The sequence below is a fragment of the Ornithorhynchus anatinus genome, chromosome 3 (assembly GCF_004115215.2).
Source record: "Ornithorhynchus anatinus isolate Pmale09 chromosome 3, mOrnAna1.pri.v4, whole genome shotgun sequence".
In the NCBI taxonomy this organism is placed as follows: domain Eukaryota; kingdom Metazoa; phylum Chordata; class Mammalia; order Monotremata; family Ornithorhynchidae; genus Ornithorhynchus; species Ornithorhynchus anatinus.
In genome coordinates, this window is record NC_041730.1 from 42,669,690 (window position 1) to 42,690,823 (window position 21,134).

The 21,134-nt window shown below is 39.7% G+C and overlaps 1 protein-coding gene across 1 annotated transcript in view; it reads left to right on the plus strand.

The window, feature by feature from the left end:
• The window catches only part of CCDC73 (coiled-coil domain containing 73), an 89,206-nt gene that overhangs the window by 12,473 nt on the left and 55,599 nt on the right, over positions 1 to 21,134 (plus strand). The window contains exon 3 of the mRNA XM_029059844.2: positions 9,748 to 9,897. Coding sequence (XP_028915677.1) covers positions 9,763 to 9,897 — 135 coding nt within the window. The 5' untranslated portion in view covers positions 9,748 to 9,762. The remainder of the gene's footprint in view (positions 1 to 9,747; positions 9,898 to 21,134) is intronic.

Genomic DNA, 21,134 nt, shown 5'->3' on the forward strand with positions numbered 1-21,134 from the left:
TTGCTTCCATCCCTCTGAATTAAGCACAGTGTTTCCCATTGGTTGTAAGACTCTCCACCAGCAATCTAAACCTCACTCACTGGCTTCCCTCACCCCCTACCACATTGCTTGCCCTCTCTGGTCCTCCAAAGGCCACTTCCTGGCTGTACATCACTCATCAGTAAATCAATCGATCTTATCGACTGTGTTTACTGTGTGCAGAACACTGTAGTAAGCACTTGGGAGAGTACAGTCTAACAGAGTTGGTAAACACGGTTCCTGCCCACAAATGAATTTACAGTGCTGTGGAACTGAGGGAGGGAGCAAATCCAAGTCCAAGGGCATTGGAGAAGGGAATGGGAGAAGAGGAAATGAGGGTTTAGTCAGGGAAGGCCTCTTGGAGGAGATGTGCCTTCAATAAGGCTTTGAAGGTGGGGAGAGTAATTTCTATTGGATATGAAGAGGGAGGGCATTCCAGGTCAGAGGCGGGACATGGTCGAAAAGTCAGCAGTGTGACAGATGAGACTGAGGTACAAGGAGTAGGTTGGCATTAGAGGAGAGAAGTGTGTGGGCTCAGTTGTAGTAGGAGAGCAGCAGGGTGAGATAGGAGGAGGTAAGGTGATTGAGGGCTTAAAGCCTATGGTAAGGAGTTTCCATTTGCTGCGGAAGTGGATGGGCAAACATTGGAGATTTTTGAGGAGTGGGGAAACACCGACTGAACGTTTTTGTAGAAAAATGATCCGGGCAGCAGAGTGAAGTACGGACTGAAGTGGGGAGAGACAGGAGGCAGGGAGGTCAGCAAGGAGGCTGATCTGATACGGGGATCACGGTGGGATGGGATAAGTGCTTGGATTAATATTGTAGCAGTTTGGCTGGAGAGGAAAGGGCAAATTTTAGCAATGTTGTGAAGGTTGAACTGACAGGATTTAGTGATGGATTGAATATGTATGATGAATGAGAGAGATGAGTGGAAAATTATACCAAGGTTACAAGCTCATGAGACAGGAAGGATGGTGGTGGTATCTACAGTGATGGGGAAATTGGGGGAGGACAGTGTTTGGATGGGAAGGTAAGGAGTTCTATTATGGACACATTAAATTTGAGGTGTCGGGGGGACATCCAAGTAGGGATATATTGAAGGCGGGAGGAAATATGAGACTGCAAAGAGGGGGAAAGATCAGGGCTGGAGATGTAGATTTGGGAATCATCCACTTATAGAGGGTAGTTGAAACCATGGGAGTGAATGAGTTCTCTAAGGGAGAGGGTAATGTTGGTATTTGTTAAGCACTTACTATGTGCCGAGCACTGTTCTAAGCGTTGGGGTAGACACAGGGGAATCAGGTTGTTCCACGTGGGGCTCACAGTCTTAATCCCCATTTTACAGATGAGGTAACTGAGGCACCGAGAAGTTAAGTGACTTGCCCACAGTCACACAGCTGACAAGTGGCCGAGCCGGGATTCGAACCCATGAACTCTGACTCCAAAGCCCATGCTCTTTCCACTGAGCCACGCTGCTTCTAGAGTATAGATGGAGAATAGCGGGGAACCCAGAACTGAACATTGAGGGACATCAACCGTTAGGAGGTGGGAGGCAGAGTACGAGCCTGTGAAACAGATGAAAATGAGTGGCCAGAGAGGAGGAGAAACAGGAGAGGAAAGTGTCAGTGAAGCCAAGGTTGGATAATGTTTTCAGGAGAAGGGGATGGTCATCACTGTCAAAGGCAGCTGAGAGGTCGAGGAGGATAAGGGTGGAGTAGAAGCTGTAGGATTTGGCAAGAAGGAGATCACTGGTGATCTTTGAGAGGGTGGTTTCTGTGGAGTGAAGGGGACAGAAGCCAGCATGGAAGGGGTCAAGGAGAGAATTGGAGGAGAGGAATTTGAGACAGAGGGTGTAGACAACTCTCTCAAGGAGTTCATCTTGGAGTTCATTCACTCAGTCGTATTTATTGAGCGCTTACTTTGTGCAGAGCACTGTACTAAGTGCTTGAAAAGTATAATACAGCAATAAAGAGAGACAATCGCTGCCCACAACAGGCTTACAAGTCTAGAGTGGGGAACAAGCTCTCACATTGTTCACCTCCAAATGCTTGCTCACATTAGTTCCAGATCCTGGAGATACTTCCCCGTCTCACTCAAATCCACCAGACCTCAGCCCTCCCCACCATCAAAACTCTCCTAAAATCTCACCTTCTCCAACAAGCCTTTCCTGACCAACATTATCGCCATTCTTGTCCCCTCTTGCACTTATATATTTATTTATGTCCACTCTCACACTTGTGAATTTATATATATATATATATAATTTTATGTCTGTATCCCAACTAAAATGTAAACACCTTGTGGCCAGGGGACCTTTTTGTGCTTACTTTGCATCTCCCATTGGCTTAGTGTAGAAGCACTGATTCAGCAGACATACAGTAAATTCCATTAGTACTACTATTGATGAAAGAGGTAAAAATCATTCAGAAGATACTTGTTATTCATTTAAAAGTAGGAGAACAAAGTGTTAGACTAGCCGAAAATATTTATATATATATTTATTTTAAAGAGCCACTCTGCCCCTACCATAGCCAAACAACTATGAGACTATCCCATGCCAAACTCTTGGCTTAACATTAATAAATCATTTAAACCAACTCTTTTGCACCCCACTCCCATCCCTTTTTTCCCTTTTCTCCTGGTTTGGCCTCTCCACCAGGTTTGAATATGAAAATTGAGGGTTATTGACTCTTTCAGAGGGGAGGAAAAAAAAAGCACTCATTAAAGTATGCATTTTTTGGCCATATATAAAAGAGGTCTGACATTTTTATTGCAAGGTAACACATCTATTACATCTTTTCACATTTCCCAAATGTCTAAATCAGCATGTTGCACACAATAGACATTAAACAAAAACTTTGTTATTATTATGGCATTTGTTAAGCACTTACTATGTAGATACAAATAAACCAGGTTGGACACAGTTCTTGTTCAAACTGGGGCTCCCAGTCTATTTTACAACTGAGCTAAGGCTGATATTATTATTATGATTCTGATACTTTATATATAAAAGTAAAGTCTTTTAAAACAAAATTCCTTTCATTAATGCAGTCATGTCATTTAACTAATATATTGTTTAAAATCTTCAAGATAACTTTGCAAAATAGGTGAAAATATTTTATAACAGCCTATCACATAACTTGGTCTAGGCAGAAAAGAATGACTAGGATATGACATAGAATTGTTTTGTATGTTTAATGGCTGAAGAAGGCATGATGAATGTGGATTATATAAAAGAAAATGATAGTCCAGATTGAAGGGATGAATAAAACACCTAAAACATTCATTGTAAAAGGCTTTATCCAGGGTAACTGCCTTAGGCTGATAAAGGATAGCTAGTCCAATGCTTGACTTCAGATCACTGGGTGAATGGAAAAGTCTATGAGTTGTTGGAGCTCATTCCCTTTCATTTTTTAAACAAAAAGATAAGGTTTTCACCGTTACAAAAATATTTTCCTTTTTTTTTCAATTTCTTCCTGGGGCATGTAAAATATTTTGTAGTAAAAAGAAGGAGAATTAAAATCTTTCACAAATATTAAATTTCCCATTATGAAATTTGTTACTAAATATTCAAAATTAATCACTTTTGTCCTTAATTTAGACAGATGCAGTATATTTCCTTCAATTATTAAGCAACATTTAACTCAAAGTTAGGTCTGATTTGTGAAAATGATTCATAGTAATTTTTAAAATTGTTTTGTGAGCTTTCAGCTTTCTGTATTATTACAGTTAAATTGCAAAATGAGCATTTAACTTATTTTATAAGGTAAACTTCTTTATTATTGCAATATAATTTATTCCTGCATGGAAACTACAGAGTCATGAACTCTTAACATAGATAAGTGATTTACAGCTTAAAAAAAGAATATTTCCTATTTTAAGAATAGATACAAAATTCTATATTGAGTCTGGATATTATGGAACCATCCATTTTGGATGACTTTAAATGAGACAGGAGGCATAAATTTGTGAATACAGATTCAGTTTGTAGTAACATTTCACATAACCTGGTAGTTATATTAATAAAAAATGCTGTGTCTTATAAAATGTGAAACCCATTGTGTTCTTCCATCCTGTAGAGGGAAGAAAATTACTCGATGTTGAGATGTTGGGTGGAGCATCATATTCATTCATTCAATTATATTTATTGAGTGCTTACTGTGTGCAGAGCACTGTACTAAGCGCTTGGAAAGTACAATTTGGTAACAGATGGAGTCAATCCCTTCCTAACAATGGACTCACAGTCTAGCATATCTACATGATCAAGGCTCAGTTGTAATTCTAAGTAACAAAAACGATGCTGAACATTATTCTAATTAAGTTGAAAGTTCATTCTTGGACTTCATCCCAGAAACGCTTGCCCCGGGAGGAAATGTGGAAAATGGAACATACCACAGATACCATATCTGGAATTCCTGTGTGGTGACTCTAGCCAAATAGGATGGCATACACATGGACAAACCCCATGTTGCAAAAAGGGTGATTTCCCCTACATTTCTCAGAAGAAATCTGGGCAGATACCGACCCCTCTGCCACAAGTAGGAAAGCCCCACCCCACTGGGGGGTAAGAATGAGTTCTCTCCTGTAGAGAGTTTGGAGAGGAAGTGCACTTGGGGTTCCGCTCCTGGTTGTAATCACACCATAAGAATTCCACATGGCAAAGTACTTCAATCTACACCGGGGTTAAAAAGGAAGCTATGGCAAATTAACTTGGGGATTACTTTAGGCTAAACCCTTTTCTCAGCCAGTTCCTCAAGCAAGGACTTCAAGCCAGCTGCATTACGAAGGAAGTCCATGGTGTCAGGTTTCTGGTAATCAGATCATCAAGCTTGGCCCTTGCAGACACTAATCTCAGTGTCTTTAATTATTATTTTATAAACTTTGAGTTTGGTACTCCAGTCAACCATGATGGCTAGCACTTTACACAACTCTCAACTGGACCCTGCCTAGCATTTCTAATCCCATATTTTCACTGGCTAGCTCTAAATACAGGATGGCTAATTTTGGCTTTAGTTTGGGGTTGTACAGTTAAGTGGCCCAAATTTTGAATTTATGAAACAAGACCTTTGGAATTGAAGGTATACATGAGTGCAAAACAATATGCCCCTTGGCCAAGTGAAATTACCTAGGAAATGCAGTTACAGAATTTCTTCCCCTCATTTATGAGAAGCAAGCGTATGTAAGGTGGAAAACTGTTTCAGGCAGCCCCAGCATGAGAACACAGGGAAGAAATTCAACAATAAAATTTTTAAATGGGACATTTTACTTTCACGACATAATTTTTGTGACCATTTTACCAAACTCATGTTTCATTCTCTGAAAAAAAAAATCCTACCTTATTTAATAGACTTTTTTGCAAGTCCAAATGGGCCAATAGCTTTCTAAATTCTGCTCTAAGAAATGCAAAAAGCTATGAAGAAATTCCTGAGCATTCTACTTTGTCATTTTGGCCCTGATTTTGTTATTGAGGAAGAAGCCCTTTTGGGCTACTGGGACATTTAAATGGGGGAGGTAATTTATGAATGTAATCCTAGTGACCGAAAAATTTAAGGGATTACTTAATAGGGATTTACCACCTCCTTAAGTATGTAGGTATGTGTTGTGTTGTGTGTAGAAGCTTCATCTTTTTCATGTGTGCTGGATACAGATTGTTCTCTGTGAAGCTGCTTTGACTGACATTTGTCCAATTTCTCTGAAAATTTCCAGATGATTCTCTGTTCTGGGCAACAAACAATGAAATGTTGTCCAAAGTTCCTCACTTCTGCACACCAAAAATATATGTATTGCTCACTGTTATTTTATATGCATTTGTAAATGTACATATTTATAAATAATGCATTTGTATATATGCATGTGTCATATACCTGCCCTTGTCACAGTCAAACCTAAAATGTGACCAATACGGATTACATATGAGCAATAAAATGGAAATGGGGAGAAAAAGAAAGGGAGAGACAGACACACATAAGAGTAGTGCCAAAAAGCAAACCAAATTGTCTTTTGGGTTCTTGACCCCCATTAAAGTTCTCCTAGAACCCATTATTCCAGAGTTGCCTGTGAAAGACAAGAGACGGTAACAGGGATTTCACTCCCACTTCTGGCACAAAGTCTAAATGGGAGTGGGGAAAAGTTAAATGGCTGATTTTAGGATGGAGTTACCTGGTAGTATTTGAGTTATCTGTTTAACCTTGTTTTTGGTGCTAAAATATCCCTTGTCTTTAATCAATCAATAATATTTATTGAGCACCTACTGTATGTAGAATACTTTTATGCTAAACCCTTGAGAGAGTACAATAGAATTAGTAGACATGATCTTTGCCCGCAAGGTGCTTAATATCTAGAGAGGGAGACAGATAATAAATTACAGATAGGAATAAAAAAGAATGGGAATATGTATGTGAGTTGGGGCTCAAGTAAAGCATTTGTAATATATGTGCATAAGTCGAGAGTACTTAAGAACTTAGCTGGGACTGAAGTGTTGAAGTGAGAGCTGAGGGGATAGGAACTGGGGAGGTTAGAATTTAATCAGAAGTAGCATGGCCTAGTGGATAGAGCATGGGCCAGGGAGTCAGAAGGCCCTGGGTTCTAATAATAATAATAATGTTGGTATTTGTTAAGCACTTACTATGTGCAGGCACTGTTCTAAGCACTGGGGTAGATACAGGTAATCAGGTTGTCCCACGTGAGGCTCACAGTTAATCCCCATTTTCCAGATGAGGTAACTGAGGCACAGAGAAGTTAAGTGACTTGCCCACAGTCACTCAGCTGACAAGTGGCAGAGCTGGGATTCGAACCCATGACCTCTGACTCCCAAGCCCGGGCTCTTTTCACTGAGCCACGCTGCTTCCCTAATCCCCACTCTGCCACTTTTTCTGCTGTCTGATCGTGGGCAAGTCACATCGCTTCTCTGTGCCTCAGTTACCTCATCTGTAAAATGGGGATTAAGACTGTGAGCCCCTTGTGGGACAAGGAGAGTGTCTGACCCAATTACCTCATATCTACTCCAGTGCTTAGTACAGTGCCTGGCACAAAGTAAGTGCTTAACAAATACCACAATTATTATTACTATTATTATGGCTTTAAATATGGAGACATCTGTGGTGTTTTGGATATTAAGGGGGAGGGAGGAATTCCATACAGATGGGAGAGGTTGCTGAGCAAGAGGTCAGTGGTGGGAGAGATGAAAATGAGGTCCCGTGAGTAGATTAGCTTGAGAGGAACAAAGAGTGCAGTCTGGTGGGGTAGTGGGAGAAGAGTGGATAAGTAGAAGGGAGAGCTGATTGAGTGCTTTAAAGGCAATGGTCAGGAGGAGGTCTGGTTTGATGCAGAGTGCCATGGGCAACCATTGAGGTTTTTGAGAATTGGGGAGCTAAGTGCAGAGTGATGTTTTAGGAAAATGATTCAGGTAGCAGAGTGAAGTGTGGTCTAGAGAGACAGCATGATGCAGATGGTGCCCTAAGTAGATTTTCCCAAAATGGCAAGTGAAAAGCAGCTCGTGCGGGCATGTCAGGCTCTTAAAAGGGACATTGTCCTTTAAGTTGAGGGGAATGGGGAGCACATGAAGGGCCTGCATGTGCCAGAGTTCTGGGATGATGAGTTTAGTTTAAATACCCCCGTCCCTGCCTCCTTGTCTCTCTTCACTAGCTGAGGTTAGGGGAACAGTGATCAACACAAGGAGGTGCTAATCCCTGTCTTCCCCCTAGCACTTCATCTTAGTGCCTCAAGGAGGAACCGTGTTTACTTTTTAGTTGGTAGAGGTAATTAAGAAGATGGTGAATAGAGAGGGTAAAAGTGGGTTTGATGGTAAGAGGTGGTATGAGGAACCAGTGAAAGGAAAGTCAGAAATTTCCAACAGAGTAGAGGTGAGTACCTCTCCTCTAATGGAGACTTCTAATATGCCCATATATGTGTATCTTAATTGGGTGCTGTGCTGTGGATGGTTACTACAACTTGAGGAGTAAGGCCAACTCTCCACCACTCCTCCCACTCACTTACTCTCAAGTCCCCCAGTTGCTTTTGAAAGAGCAAGCCACAGGGGGAAGTAAAGAGAAAGTGGGGATGAGAGGCACCTCAGGAAAGGCTGCTTGGTCTTGGTGGAGGTCTTCCTGACTTCTGTTCCCCTCGAGGAATCCTCCCAGCTCCAGGTATCCCTGGATGAGGAACTGTCTGAGGGTAGGTTTGTCCAATCCCACTCCTTAACAACAACCCCCCACCTAGTCGCACAATGCAGGGTCAAAGTCTCCAGGTCAGAGGAGACTTATGCATATGTGTGTATGTTCTCATCAGAATGCTGCTCTGAAGTGGTATGGGATAAGTCTAAGGTTGGGGGAATGGGAAGGCTCCCCTTTTTGCCCCTATTCTCCAATTCTCCTCCATCCTAAATTGCCTTCACTTTTGGAAGGACAAGGCACAAGTTGAAGTGTGGAGAGAGATGGGGAGGAAGGAGACAGCAGTAAAAATGACTTGCTCATCATGGTTATCTTCTTGACTTCTTCCTTCCCCATTGACTCCCCTCACCACTACATAAATCCTGACAAAATGTCACTTGGTCCTGGCTGGGCATTGCAGCAGACTGAGGCGTAATACAGCTAGCTCCTTTACATTTCTGCTGCCACTCTGGCTGGTGTCACTGTAGTGACTCCATCAAACAGTATTACGTATGAGATCATCTATGTGAATGGTCACGTGAGAGGCCATGCTAGATGGGCCTGTCCCGGGCCGGGTTTTTGGTTAACACAACCCTGGTTGTCAGCTCGTAACACTTTGTTAATTTTGCCTAATCATTTGCATGGATCAAGCCCAATCAATCTCTGGTATTTATTGAGTGCTTACTTTGTGCAGGAACGCAGTACTGTTTGGAAGAATACAATTCAATTGAGTTAGTAGATATGTTCCTTGCTACAGGGGCTTAGAGTCTGTAGGGGAAAAATTTGGGGTTAATGAACCTGATACTTTCTGTGCCTATAATTTTTCTTAGGCAGTAAATTAGCCACTTTGGAAACAGCTTTATCTCTTTCAAATCACTAGGGGTCTGTTCAGCACACTGCTAGAGTTGATGACCAAGTATGCAACAATGCACTAAATGGTCCCCTGGGAATTTAAAATAATTAATAATCCCCCCAAAATGTACTTCTAACAACCTAAGAGAAACTTTATCATCATCATTTTTACAAAGTTTTTATTGAGGGTTTTCTAATGCTATACCAACAATAATTCATTAACCCTCACACAATCCATGGAAAATAGTTCAGCAAGTTAGAAGGAGCATGGCCTAGTGGAAAGAACATGGGCGCGGGAGTCAGAGGATCTGTGTTGTAATCCTGTCTTTGCCAATTGCCTGCTGTGTGTGACCTTGGACAAGTCTCTTAATTTCTCTGTGCCTCAGGTTCTTCACTAGTAAAATGTAGATTCACTACCTTTTCTCCTTTCTCTTTAAACTGTGAGTCCCATGTTGTATAAAGATTGTGCCCAACCTGATTATCTTTTATTTTTTATCTATCCCAGTGCTTGGCACATAGTAAATGCTTAACAGAGACCATAATTATTATAACAAATGAATTCAGGATGAAAAATATTTACTCAAATTGTAGTTTTATTTGCCATGCTTGGATTTTTTATATGTTTGTGCTTTTCTTTAAAAACTTATTTGGCGTTTAGTCTTTCTTTCTGGTCTAGGTGAAAGTTCAAAACAAAATGAAACGTGATATGTATCTGCTTTTTATATCGTAGAAGCCAACTTTTAACATGGACAAAAACTCATATAAGAATGAGTCATCTTCCTGTACTTTTCATCATCCTTCAGAAGCATTGTTTTCTGTTCAACTACTGGAATTTAAGACTAGTTTGTTAGAGGCACTGGAAGAACTGCGCATGAGAAGGGTAAGAGCCTTTTTACTGCTATGCCATAAGAATGAGATTTGAGATTTGGTCATCTTTTCTTTTTTCTTCCTCACTTATTTGCTTAACTTCCTTTTCCATCCAAATATTTCCCTCAGATGTTAATATCTTAAAAGATTATCAATTACAAAAGAGCATAACAATGCAGTTGAGTTTTAAATCCAAACTATTTGTTACTTTTGGTAATGATGCTAAGGTAATTATGACATTTGCAGTGTTTATATACAGGCATTCAAGTCTTCAATCTATAATATACTCTCAAAACTCCCTTATGAACTATAGTTTTAAAATATGTCTTGAAAATGTTAAATTGTGTAGCATATGTAGTTGAAGTAGAACTAAGGTTTCCTTGTAATTATAATTTTAAATGTTTAACTCTGAAAAATTTACTGATATAGAAATTATTTTGGCTTATTCGTATAAATGCATGATTTATATTTTGTTTCTTTTACTAATTTTCCTGACTGATGGAAAAAATATAGTTTTCCTTTTTTTTTGTGGGGTACTGTTCTTTGACAGTTGACAGTTAAGAATTCAATCACTTAAAATGCAAATAAAATCAACAGTAGAATTTAAGAATGTGTTTGTTCTTTAGGAAAATTGGAAAACCTCTTTAGTGTTGTTGAGGAACTAACATTTATTAAGCGCTTGTTTGCAAAACACTCTTCTTAGCACTGGAAACAGTACATAGATTTTCTCAATAGTCGGTAAACTGAAATTTTCTGCCTTGTTATGTTTGAATGTGAAAGTTGAACAATATTAAACCTATCTAAAACTGGGAAGATCCTCCTTAGATTTTAAATTCCTTGAGGGCAGGGACTCAGTTTTTCACTTTTATTTTACTCAATCAAATGCTCAGTTTAGTGTTTTGCACATAGTAGGTGCTCAAATTCTATTGATTGATTGATTTTAGACATCTAAGAGTGAAAGAAAACTTCAGTTTCTGACTCAGAGTATAGTTTTAGGTGGTTGATGATCTCAAATAATCGATTAGTTGGTTCTTAATTTCTCTCATGTAATTCATAAAATGTTTTAACTATGTAAAAGTCAAGTAAATAAAACAGGTTGTTGACTTGAAAACATCTGGCTGATAAAACACTGGGGAACACTGAAATTCAGCAAATCAAACTTCAGAGGTTTCTCAGTGCAAAATAACCACACATGGCTTATTCTATACTATCAGAATGATGAGAGTGATGATAATAGGAACTCTAAAAATCTGTTACCAGAAATTTTAGACTTTCACCAAGAAATCTACACTAACAGGAAAGGTACAGATAAATTGAATGATCATATTTAGGAAAACTGATGAATGATTTGTTTGAATGGCATGTGGAGTTTTCTATTCAGGCTCAGTAGTATTTTCCTAAATTATCAGTGACTTGGGAAATATTTTTTAACTACCCAAAATGCAGGTAAAATGTCATAGCAATGGCAAAAAAAGATGAATTTTTAAAAAGGTAAAAATAAACGCAACTTGACACCATCTTTCTTCTATAACTTATCTTAAACACATAGACCTAGAGAGGAAAATACTGAAAGAAACCTCAGCATCAGTGGCAAAATTTGAGTGTTTGCCTTAAGATGAAATATCACCTGGTCAGTGCTTGTGCTTTGGGAGTAGATGGACCTGAATTTAATTCTTGTTGCCAGATGTGTCTAATATAGTTGATGTCAGTATTGCCCATTCTTATTCTACATGGAGTGGCTGAATCCTCTTTTAATGATTTTTTTCCCGGCTATGTGATCCACCTCTTCCCAAGTGTATATAAGAATCAATGAATGAATATTAAACTATTTCTAAGTGGCATTCAGCCAGAAAGGAAAATTCAGTTGGAAGCCTGGTTAAGGAGACAATAGTTTTACTATTCTGGAAGAGTTATTAGGAGGCAAGAATATTATTAACTGGGAAAACGCATCTCGTTCATGAAAATGCTTAGGGTTGGTGAGGGGAAGAACTGCATTTCATCATTCATTAGCTCACCATAATATTAACCACTCCTTCTTTCCACAGTTATCTGAGGGTTCATTTATATTCACAGGAGAGTTGGTGACTTTGTACTTCACCCTTAGGTTGTCCATTTTAAAAGTCTGCTGTCTGCCTACCTCCTCATCATGTGGCTGCCTGGAAATGAAAAAAAAATACAACCATCCCCCTTCACCTTTCAAAGATGTTCTGGTTGCAATACCTAGTCAGAAGGAAATGCTTTCCCCATGCATAAAGTCTTAGGTGTTTCTTTAAGTCTTTTCATCCCTTCATCAAATGGAGGAGAAAATTGGACTCTATTAACAGGGCAAGTGTGTTTTTTGGGAGAAACCTTTGCAATAGAGTCCATCTATTGTTTTGGGAACAGTTCTCCACAAGGCAAAGCAAATACTCAGCTAGGTGTAACGTCCTCAGGTTGATGCAGTAAGCAATTGGGAGCTACCTTCCTCTTTCCTCTTAACCCACCCTAGGAACCTTTAATCAGCATGTCTGTCCAAATGACTGAAAGCATCTCAGAATTTTCTACTTCTGTCATGCCTCTTTCCTTATTGCTCCTGCCTGGGGGCTGTCAGGTCACTTCCAGAGTTCAGGAAGTTTGACAACAGTTCTGAGGTTTCGGGTAGGGCACTCTGCATGTCTGGACATCAGTTGTGTCTACTTTTAGGCCAATGAGGAGGTCGTCACAAAAATAATATGCAGCACCTACTTGCCAAGATTTCTACAGCTGCAATCCAGGTTTTTCAGGTGAATGGGGCTCAGAAGGGAATAAAAATATTAGCTAGAAAGCCCCCACTTTTAGGTTGAAAATGAAGCTAGGGAATATGTGCACTATAATTAAGCAGCAGGTGCTACCCATTAACATTCTGACTGTTCAAGTTATTTGTTGTGGAGTTTGTTTCACATACTGTGACCTTCCCCATCATTTTAAAGGGAGATTTTGCCCTGGATTTGACTCAAGGGCTTATGCAGTCAGCAGCTTGCAGACCACATGATCTGGGGCAAAACTGCTCCTGGCCAAGTAAGTACATGACCCAATCAGTGCATCACCAGAGACTTCCATGAAAAAGCCTTAAGATTGTGTCACTCCCTGTGACCCTGTTATCTTCCTCATTCTCTTCTGTGGAAGCCACAGGGAAGGTAGGAAAGGGGAAGATTTAGGGCCTCTGTTATAAAAATTCTCCTTAATTAGCACAAAAATTCCTGCTAAGCAAAGGGCATTAAAAAGGAATAAAGGAGATATGGTGTGCCCAAACACCAGAAGTAAACAGTGTAAATCTTTTGAAGAGCTGTGAGACTCTCATTAAATATGGCTACTAACCAATAATAGCTTAATTGGAGATACAATATAAAAGAGGATATTTAAATGGAAGTTACACACAGACTAAGATTTAAACTGCATCCACCGGAATTTATTAGAAGATAAATAAGCTCCTTATGTTTATGCTAAGGTTTTTGCTTAGGAAAACAATAAAAATAGAAATCCCAAAAGTCCTTATGGTGCTGACTTATTTTACCACTAGCATTGCCTAAGCAAAACAAAAATCGAAAACCAAAACAACAAAATTCACCACATGCCCCTAAAATAAAGTAAGGATAGGGCTTCTCTTAGCAGAGTCAGAGAGCTCAAAGGAAACAGCAACAGAGCAATACCTCATTAAGACTTAGCACTATATCAGAGCTGGGTATAACCTTTGCACTTCTCAGTGAAAGCAACTCCTCTCCAAGAACCCCACTGGCTGCTGGGGAAAGTAGGCAGTCATTCCCTTTGCTCCGGGAACATGTAGATTTCACCCTTCTTTTCCCCAGATTCACTTGCCAGCTTTCAACCAGTTCTCTGATTGGAAGGTTTGAAATCATACATCTTTTACCCCAAGACTGGGTGTAACTCAGCCACCTAACATCCAGTAACAGACTGGGAATATTTGCAAGGGCAATTTTCCCTAAATGAGATCATCCAAGAGAAAAGTAGAAGATGAGGATTTCCTTTCATTATCCAGGCCCAAATAACTCCAACTACTGTGCCTCAGTAATATTCTAGTAATTCACTAGAATTACTATATTAGGTGTTTCTCTGCTGACCAGTATCTTTAGGCCCAACCAAAGAAAGTTAATCGTTTCCTTCACTCTACAGAAACTGCCCTCTCAAATGTCACTAAGCATCTCTTTGCCAGATCCATCAGCCTCTACTTCATCTTTATTCTCTTCAACCTCTCAGCTGCTTTTGACACTGTGGGCCACCCTGTTCTCTTGGAAACATTACCTAACCTTGTCTTCACTGACACTGTTCTATCCTGATTCTCCTCCTATCTCTCTGGCTTCTCATTCTCAGTTCTTTCATAGACTACTCCTTTGTCTATTACCCCCAAACTGTGGGACCTTAAGGCTCAGTTCTGGGTCCCCTTCTATTCTCCATGTATACCCACTTCCTTGGAGCACTAATTTGCTCCCATGGCTTCAACAACCAACTTTATATGGATGATTCCCAAGTCTACATCTCCAGCCCTGATTTTTCTCCTTCATCTCCAGCCCTGATCTTTCTCCTTCTCTGCAGTCTCATATTTCCTCTTGGCTTCAGGATATCCCTACTTGGATGTCCCACAAACTGCAAACTTAACATGTCTAAAACAGAACTCATCATCTTTCTTCCCTAACCCTCTCCTCCCCTGACTTTCCCATATCTGTCTACAGCACCAACAGCCTATCTTTTTTGCAAGCCCATAATCGTGGCATTATCCCCAACCCATCTCATTCAATCCATATATTCAGTCTGTCACCAAATCCTGTCAGTTCCAACTTCATCACATAGTAAAATTCACCTTTTCCTCTCCATTCAAACTGCCAGTATGCTTATCCAAGAACTTATCCTATCTCACCTTAACTACTGCATCAGCCTTCTTGCTGACCTCCCTGCCTTCTGTCTCTCCCCACTCCAATCCTTACTTCATTTTCTTCCCAGATCATTTTTCTTAAAAAAAGATTCAACCCAGGTTTCCTCAGAACTTCCAGTGGTTGCCCATCCTCCTCCACAACAAACATAAATTCCTTACCATTCACTTTAAAGCACAAGTAACCACTTTGACCCTTCCTATTTTACCTCACTGCTTTCCTACTACAACTCAGCACACTCACTTCCCTTCTCTAATACCAACCTTCTCACTGAACTTCCATGTTGTCTATATTGCTGTCAACCCCTTGTCCATATCCTGCCTCTGGTCTGGAACTTCCTCCCCTTTTATATGCAACTGACTACCATTTTCCTCACCTTCAAAGTCTTATTAAAACACATCTCCTCTGAGAGGTATCCCTTGACTAAGCCCTCATTTCTTCTACTCCCTCTCCCTTCTGCATCACCCTTGCACTGGGGTTTGTATTGTATCCTTAATATTCACCCCACAACATTTATGTACATAACCATAATTTATTTTAATGTGGGTCTCCCCTTCTAGACTGTAAATTCCCTGTGGGCTGGAAACATGTATTCCACCTCTGTTATACTGTACTCTCTAAGTGCTGAGTACAGTGCTCTGCACATAGTAAACACTTAACAATTATGACTGATTTATTAATAGCCTCAACTCACTCTTCCAAGCAGTACTATGGTCTCTAGAGTTAGTGAGATAAGCACAGATGGTCCAGACATTACTCTTTAAAGAAAAGAGACTATAGTATTCACTACATGTACAAAAGTACCCACACCAAACTCTTTGCTTGAAGTAGGTTAAGAGCAACAGTAAATTAGGCAATAGAGATTTTTAAAAACAAAATTCTGTCAACCACAGACTACCCCTAGTCTGGTACTGGAACATAATTTAATCTGGATTGTCCCCAGATTTAGAAACAACCACTTTACAAAGTTTCTTTAGCCTGAGAGCCAAGGTGATCTGTCCATATCTCCCCAGAAACCTCCAGTGTCTACCCAGTTCTGTCTACATCAAGTGGAAATTCCTGACCATTGATTTTTAAGGCACTTGGTCACATCTCTGTCTCCTACTGATCCATTCCCTTCTTCCACTACATTCCAGTTTGCATTCTCCATTCCTCTCTCAAACCAACCAACTTCCAGAACCAATTGAAGCAGGGAGGCAAAAAGAGATTCTTGTCCTCTGTGTTTCCATCTTTTAACCCTGCCTTATGTCAGCTTCATCTCCCAAAACTCACCTGGAGTTGGCTGGACTCCATCCTATGTCATCAGGTGAGCCAGCCAATCCAAGAGTGACTGTCAGGGCATATAAATGAGCCTCTCTTGGAGGGCAAGTATGGCTCCAGGCAGAAAAAACAGCAGTGGTCTCTTTGGTTGCCTTGAGAAATCTCAGACCATCATTCAGAAAAAAGTGTGGCATGGGTCGGGAGTCAGAAGGACCTGGATTCTAATCCTAATCTGACACTTATCTGCTCTTTGTCCTTGGGCAAGTCACTTTAGTTCTCTGGGCCTCAGTTACCACATCTATAAAATGGGGATAAAGACTGTGAACCCCTTGTGGGAGAGAGACTGCGTCTAACCTGATAACCTTGTATCTACCCCAGCGTTTAGAACAGTGCTTGACACAAAGTAAGCACTTAACAAATACCATTATTATTATTATATGTTCATATTCCAATTTAGTTTCAATGACCACCTAAAATGCTCATTGCAGGGAACAGACTGGGGGAAATAGAAAGGCAGAAACTATTATGTATGCTGAAGAAGGAAAATATGGCAGTATCTTATCTAGCCATCTTGGCCTACCACACCTATCCCAAGAGGGGACCTAATATTAGAGACCAAGTTCTTCTCTTGACAAATGGAAGCCCATGAAGGGAGGGGATAAAGGGATTAGGGAACAAGTACAGATGGTGCTCTTTAACAATTTTAGATTTTTAGGGCTGATATAAAAATGCAGAAGGAAGGTGAAGTCCAGATTACACATGACACTTGAGAAAGAGAAACTGCCAGGGGAAATTTTGTTTCACTTGGAATTGGTTAAGAAACAAGGAAAACATTGTATTACTGAACAAATTCCATAGATTTCTGGAAATTAATGCTACCACTACTACTAATAGTAATTAATCATTTACTATATGCTAAGGACTGTTTTAAATGCTGGTAAATACAAGATCATCAGGTGAGGTATAGTTCTTCTCTCACATGGGGTTCACAGTCTAAGAGGGGAAGGAGAACAATTTGTTGAGTTATAGAAAAGTAAAGAGATGGAATGAAATATATCAATTGAAAATAATTTTTTTAAATTGAAATCCAGGTACACTTTATAAAGCAAAAATAGGATTATTCCATTTCTATTCAATTTTGGAAAAAGCTACTTATAATTAGAGGAATATGAGGTTTATTGAAAATATTGTACATTTTAAATGTAATTAATTATGAAGTACCCTTTAGTATCAATGATTAAGATATACATTTTAACATACCTTTACATAAAACTAAGAAATAAAATATAGGCTATAGTTTGGGTATTTTGGACAGCAGTTTTGTACATCTAGTCCTGGAGTTCAAAAATAGTTTTGGTGAAAATTTTAAATTCTTTATATGAATTGGTAGAGCAGTTGTTGTCATGCAAAAAGTCAAAGCCGTGTCATGTTTTCTCTGCAAATTATGGCAGTGGTGTATTGCACTGAACTGAACTTTGGAAAGCACATTTGTAATAGAAAATAGGCTTTAGGGGTCTTTTCTTTTGATAATTTATCACAAAAGCTGGCCAGCAGTTTTCCCTGCAGGCTAATATATTTTCATCCTGTGGTGGCCCACTGCCCTTTACATTTTTTAAACAGTCTGACCTCTTTATTATATTTGGTTAGAGTCCTAGCCTGTTAAAATTAAGATTTTAAATGTAAAAGAGTGCTATGAGTTTTATTATTTCCCCCTGGTGTGGACAAGAAAGGAAAATCTACTGATACCCTACTCGTGTCTTAAAAAATGAATTTTATAATTTTTGTGAGGTCTGAAAGTTTCCTTATTTTCGTCTACTGATTTGATCACAGATATTTTACAATAAATGCATGCATTATCATTTGTTATCGAATGTGTTTACTTTAGAGTAATGTAGTCAGGACTTTAAAAACAAATTTAAAATATATTTAAATGAAAACACTTCCATATTTATTCTATATATCATTAGATATAATTTAATTGAATAAAAAATCATTCTCCTTGGAAGCTAAAGGTTAAGAATATACCATCCAAACACCTAGTACAATATTAAGACATTTCTTCATTTATTCAATAGTATTTGGGTGGCTACTGTGTGCAAAACATTGTAAAAGCTAGGAAAGAGTACAAGGATGATAATTCAAAAACAGTACCTTGCCCATAGGAAACTCACAGCAGGGATGGGTGGGATCTCTCCAGAGGCCTTGGCATTTGAATGGAGCAGGAGCTACCGAGACTGCTGGCTTCAGCTTCTTCTATCATGACCCTGCTCAGGTAGAAGTGGACAGGACATGGGAAAGGGATGGGATATGGGAAACCACTAATTTCAGTTGCTTTTGTTTTACTGTTGCTATTGAAACTGACTTTCTTTTAGTGTTTCCCACCTCTATTCCCCTTGCATAGTGGGAGAGCAGGTTTCTGTGAACTGATCCTTGTTTCATCTGACCCTTGGCATTTTCTAAGTGCTTGGGAGAGAACAACTGAAGCAAGATACACATTCTCAGCCCTTAAGGAGATAATCTAAAGGGGAAAACAGTCAAAAATTATTTACAAAAAGTAGGGGCAGGATAAAGATTGTGGATAGTACCAGAAATAGTACAAAAAATGGGATGTAATAGCTGATTGGTAGATTGAATATACAAATATATATAATTAACTGCTTAGGATAGGAAGAAAATACATAAATGCCCTAGGTTGGTATTGGGTTTTAACTCAACTGAAGTTTTGAGAATTATTTTGAGAATTAATTGGGAAAGACTTCCTAGAAGAGATGGGATTTTAGGAAGACTTTGAAAGAGCTATCATCTTTCCAAGTGCTTAGTACAGTGCTGTGCACACAGTAAGCACTAAATAAATACAATTGAATGAATGAATTTGGAGTGTATAAGGAAGGGAGGGAGTTCCAGATTGGGAGAACATCTTGGATGAGAGGCCAGTAGTGGAGAGTTAAGAGTGAGATACAATTATAAACTGAACTTGGGTGGAGCACAAGATATAATCAGGGTAGCAGCAGGTGAAGAGAACTAATATGTGAAATGGACAATCAGGTGCCCTTGGATTTGCAGCATTTATTCACCTCTTCCTCAACCCTACAACATTATATTCATATCTGTAATTTACATCAATTTCTGTTTTCCCCTCTAAATTGTAAGCTCACTGCGACAGCCAACTTGTCTACCAACTCTGTTACACTGAACTGTCTCAAGCATTTAGGGAAGTGCTCTGCCCACCACAAGCTCTTAATAAATACCATTGATTGAGCAGTTTTTACTTGATGTGGTTGAAGATGGGAGCCCACAAAATGGAGAAATAAAGAGATGCATGATGAGTGACACTTTGGTACATGATCTGTGTATGTATCAGTGTATAGAATAGACTGGAGTGGGGAAGAGGCTGGGGCAGTATGGAGACAAGTGAGGAGATGGATACAATGGTCTAATTTTGCTGTGATGAGAGAAAAGAATTTCAGTTTTAGACATTAGAAAGTGGATTTTAAGATGTTGGCAGGACATCGAAGTGGAGATATCTTAGAGGCAAGAGGAAATGTAAGATTGAATAGCCAGAGGGTGATCAGAGCTAAGAATTTGGGAGAAATGCACACAGAGTTTTAAGCTGTAGCCATATGAGCAGATATGCTCTCTGAGAGAGTGAGAAGAGTCGGGTACCCTGAACAGAGCCTTGTGAGACACGGTTATGGGAAGAAAAGTAGAAGAGAAGAATCCAGTGAAAAAGGCTGAAAAGAAGTGATCAGTGAAGTAGGAAGAGAACCAGGTGTGTCCTGGATTGGTGAATCAAGGTCAGCTGAAAGTGTTTCAGGGATGAGGAAGTGGTCTACAGTGTCTAAGGTGTTAGGGAAGTCAAAGCTAATTAGGTCACAGGAGAGCCCATCAGACTTGGCTCTGAGGAGGTCAATGCTGACCTTAAAGAGTGCTTTCTCAATTAAGTAGAAAACCTGACTGTAGTGGGTCAAGAAAAGAGTTGGTGGAGAGGAAGTGAAAACAGCAGGTGCATACAATCAATTGAATATGTTTGGATAGGGTTAGCTGGAGGGGGCTATGTGATCCACAAAAGAGGAGAGGTGAAGAAACTGATGGAGAGAGACAGAGATGTAAAATAGTGGAAAGGGAGGTGAAGAGAGAGGAAACAAATGTTTTTAAGAGGTAAGGGGATGAGGCAAGAAGAGGGAATAGATTTAGATGGCAGATTGTGGACTCCATCTTGAGAAACAGCTGGTAGGAGCAGAAAGAGGAGGAGGAGGTGATGGAGATTCATTCATTCAATTGTATTTATTGAGCACTTACTGTGTGCAGAGCACTGTACTATGTGCTTAGAAATAAAATGGAAAGTTCATGCCCGATGGTATCAATTTTCCTGAACAAAGTGGTGAAATCATCAGGGGTAAGTGAGGGAGTTGGTTGGTACACTGTGGGTTTCAGGAGAGAGTTAAAGATTTGGAAGATTGATGGGGGGTAATAGGCATGAGGATTGATGAGGAAAGAACTTGCTGAACAGGAGAGAAACCTGCATGAATTTAAAGTGGGAAAGTCAGCCCAGGGCTGGATTCCCACCAGTTGTGTTCAACTGCAGGAGGGTAGATATGGATTAAGTGGACTGTGGGGGTGATACAGGCTGGATGCTATGGGTGAGAGAGGAACAGAAGAACAGGGAGGCAAGGGAATTGAGTTTTCTGGAGAGCACAGTTTTCAGGGTGTGACTTTTAGCATTGAGGGTTAAGAGGGTGGGTAGGGAATTCTGCAAGGACAAGTGATGTGGATCTAGAGGCCATGGTGGAAAGATAGAAACAGCACCTTGGAAGAATTGCCAAGGGGTGGCAGCTTAAAAAGTTATATTTCAATTATGGTATATTACATTTAGTGACTAGCAGAATTACGTGTAATGCATGTATAGGGGTAGGTGAAAGGAATTTGAATCAAAAGACACAAATCAGTGATACAAGAGTCTCCTATTTGAAGACTTCAGAATGCAGGCCTAAACCTTACTCAGAACAGATTAAAAAAAACACAGATGGTAAAACATTTTTATTTCATAGTAAAATGTGTAAGAGAAAATTCAGCACCCATATCTAGA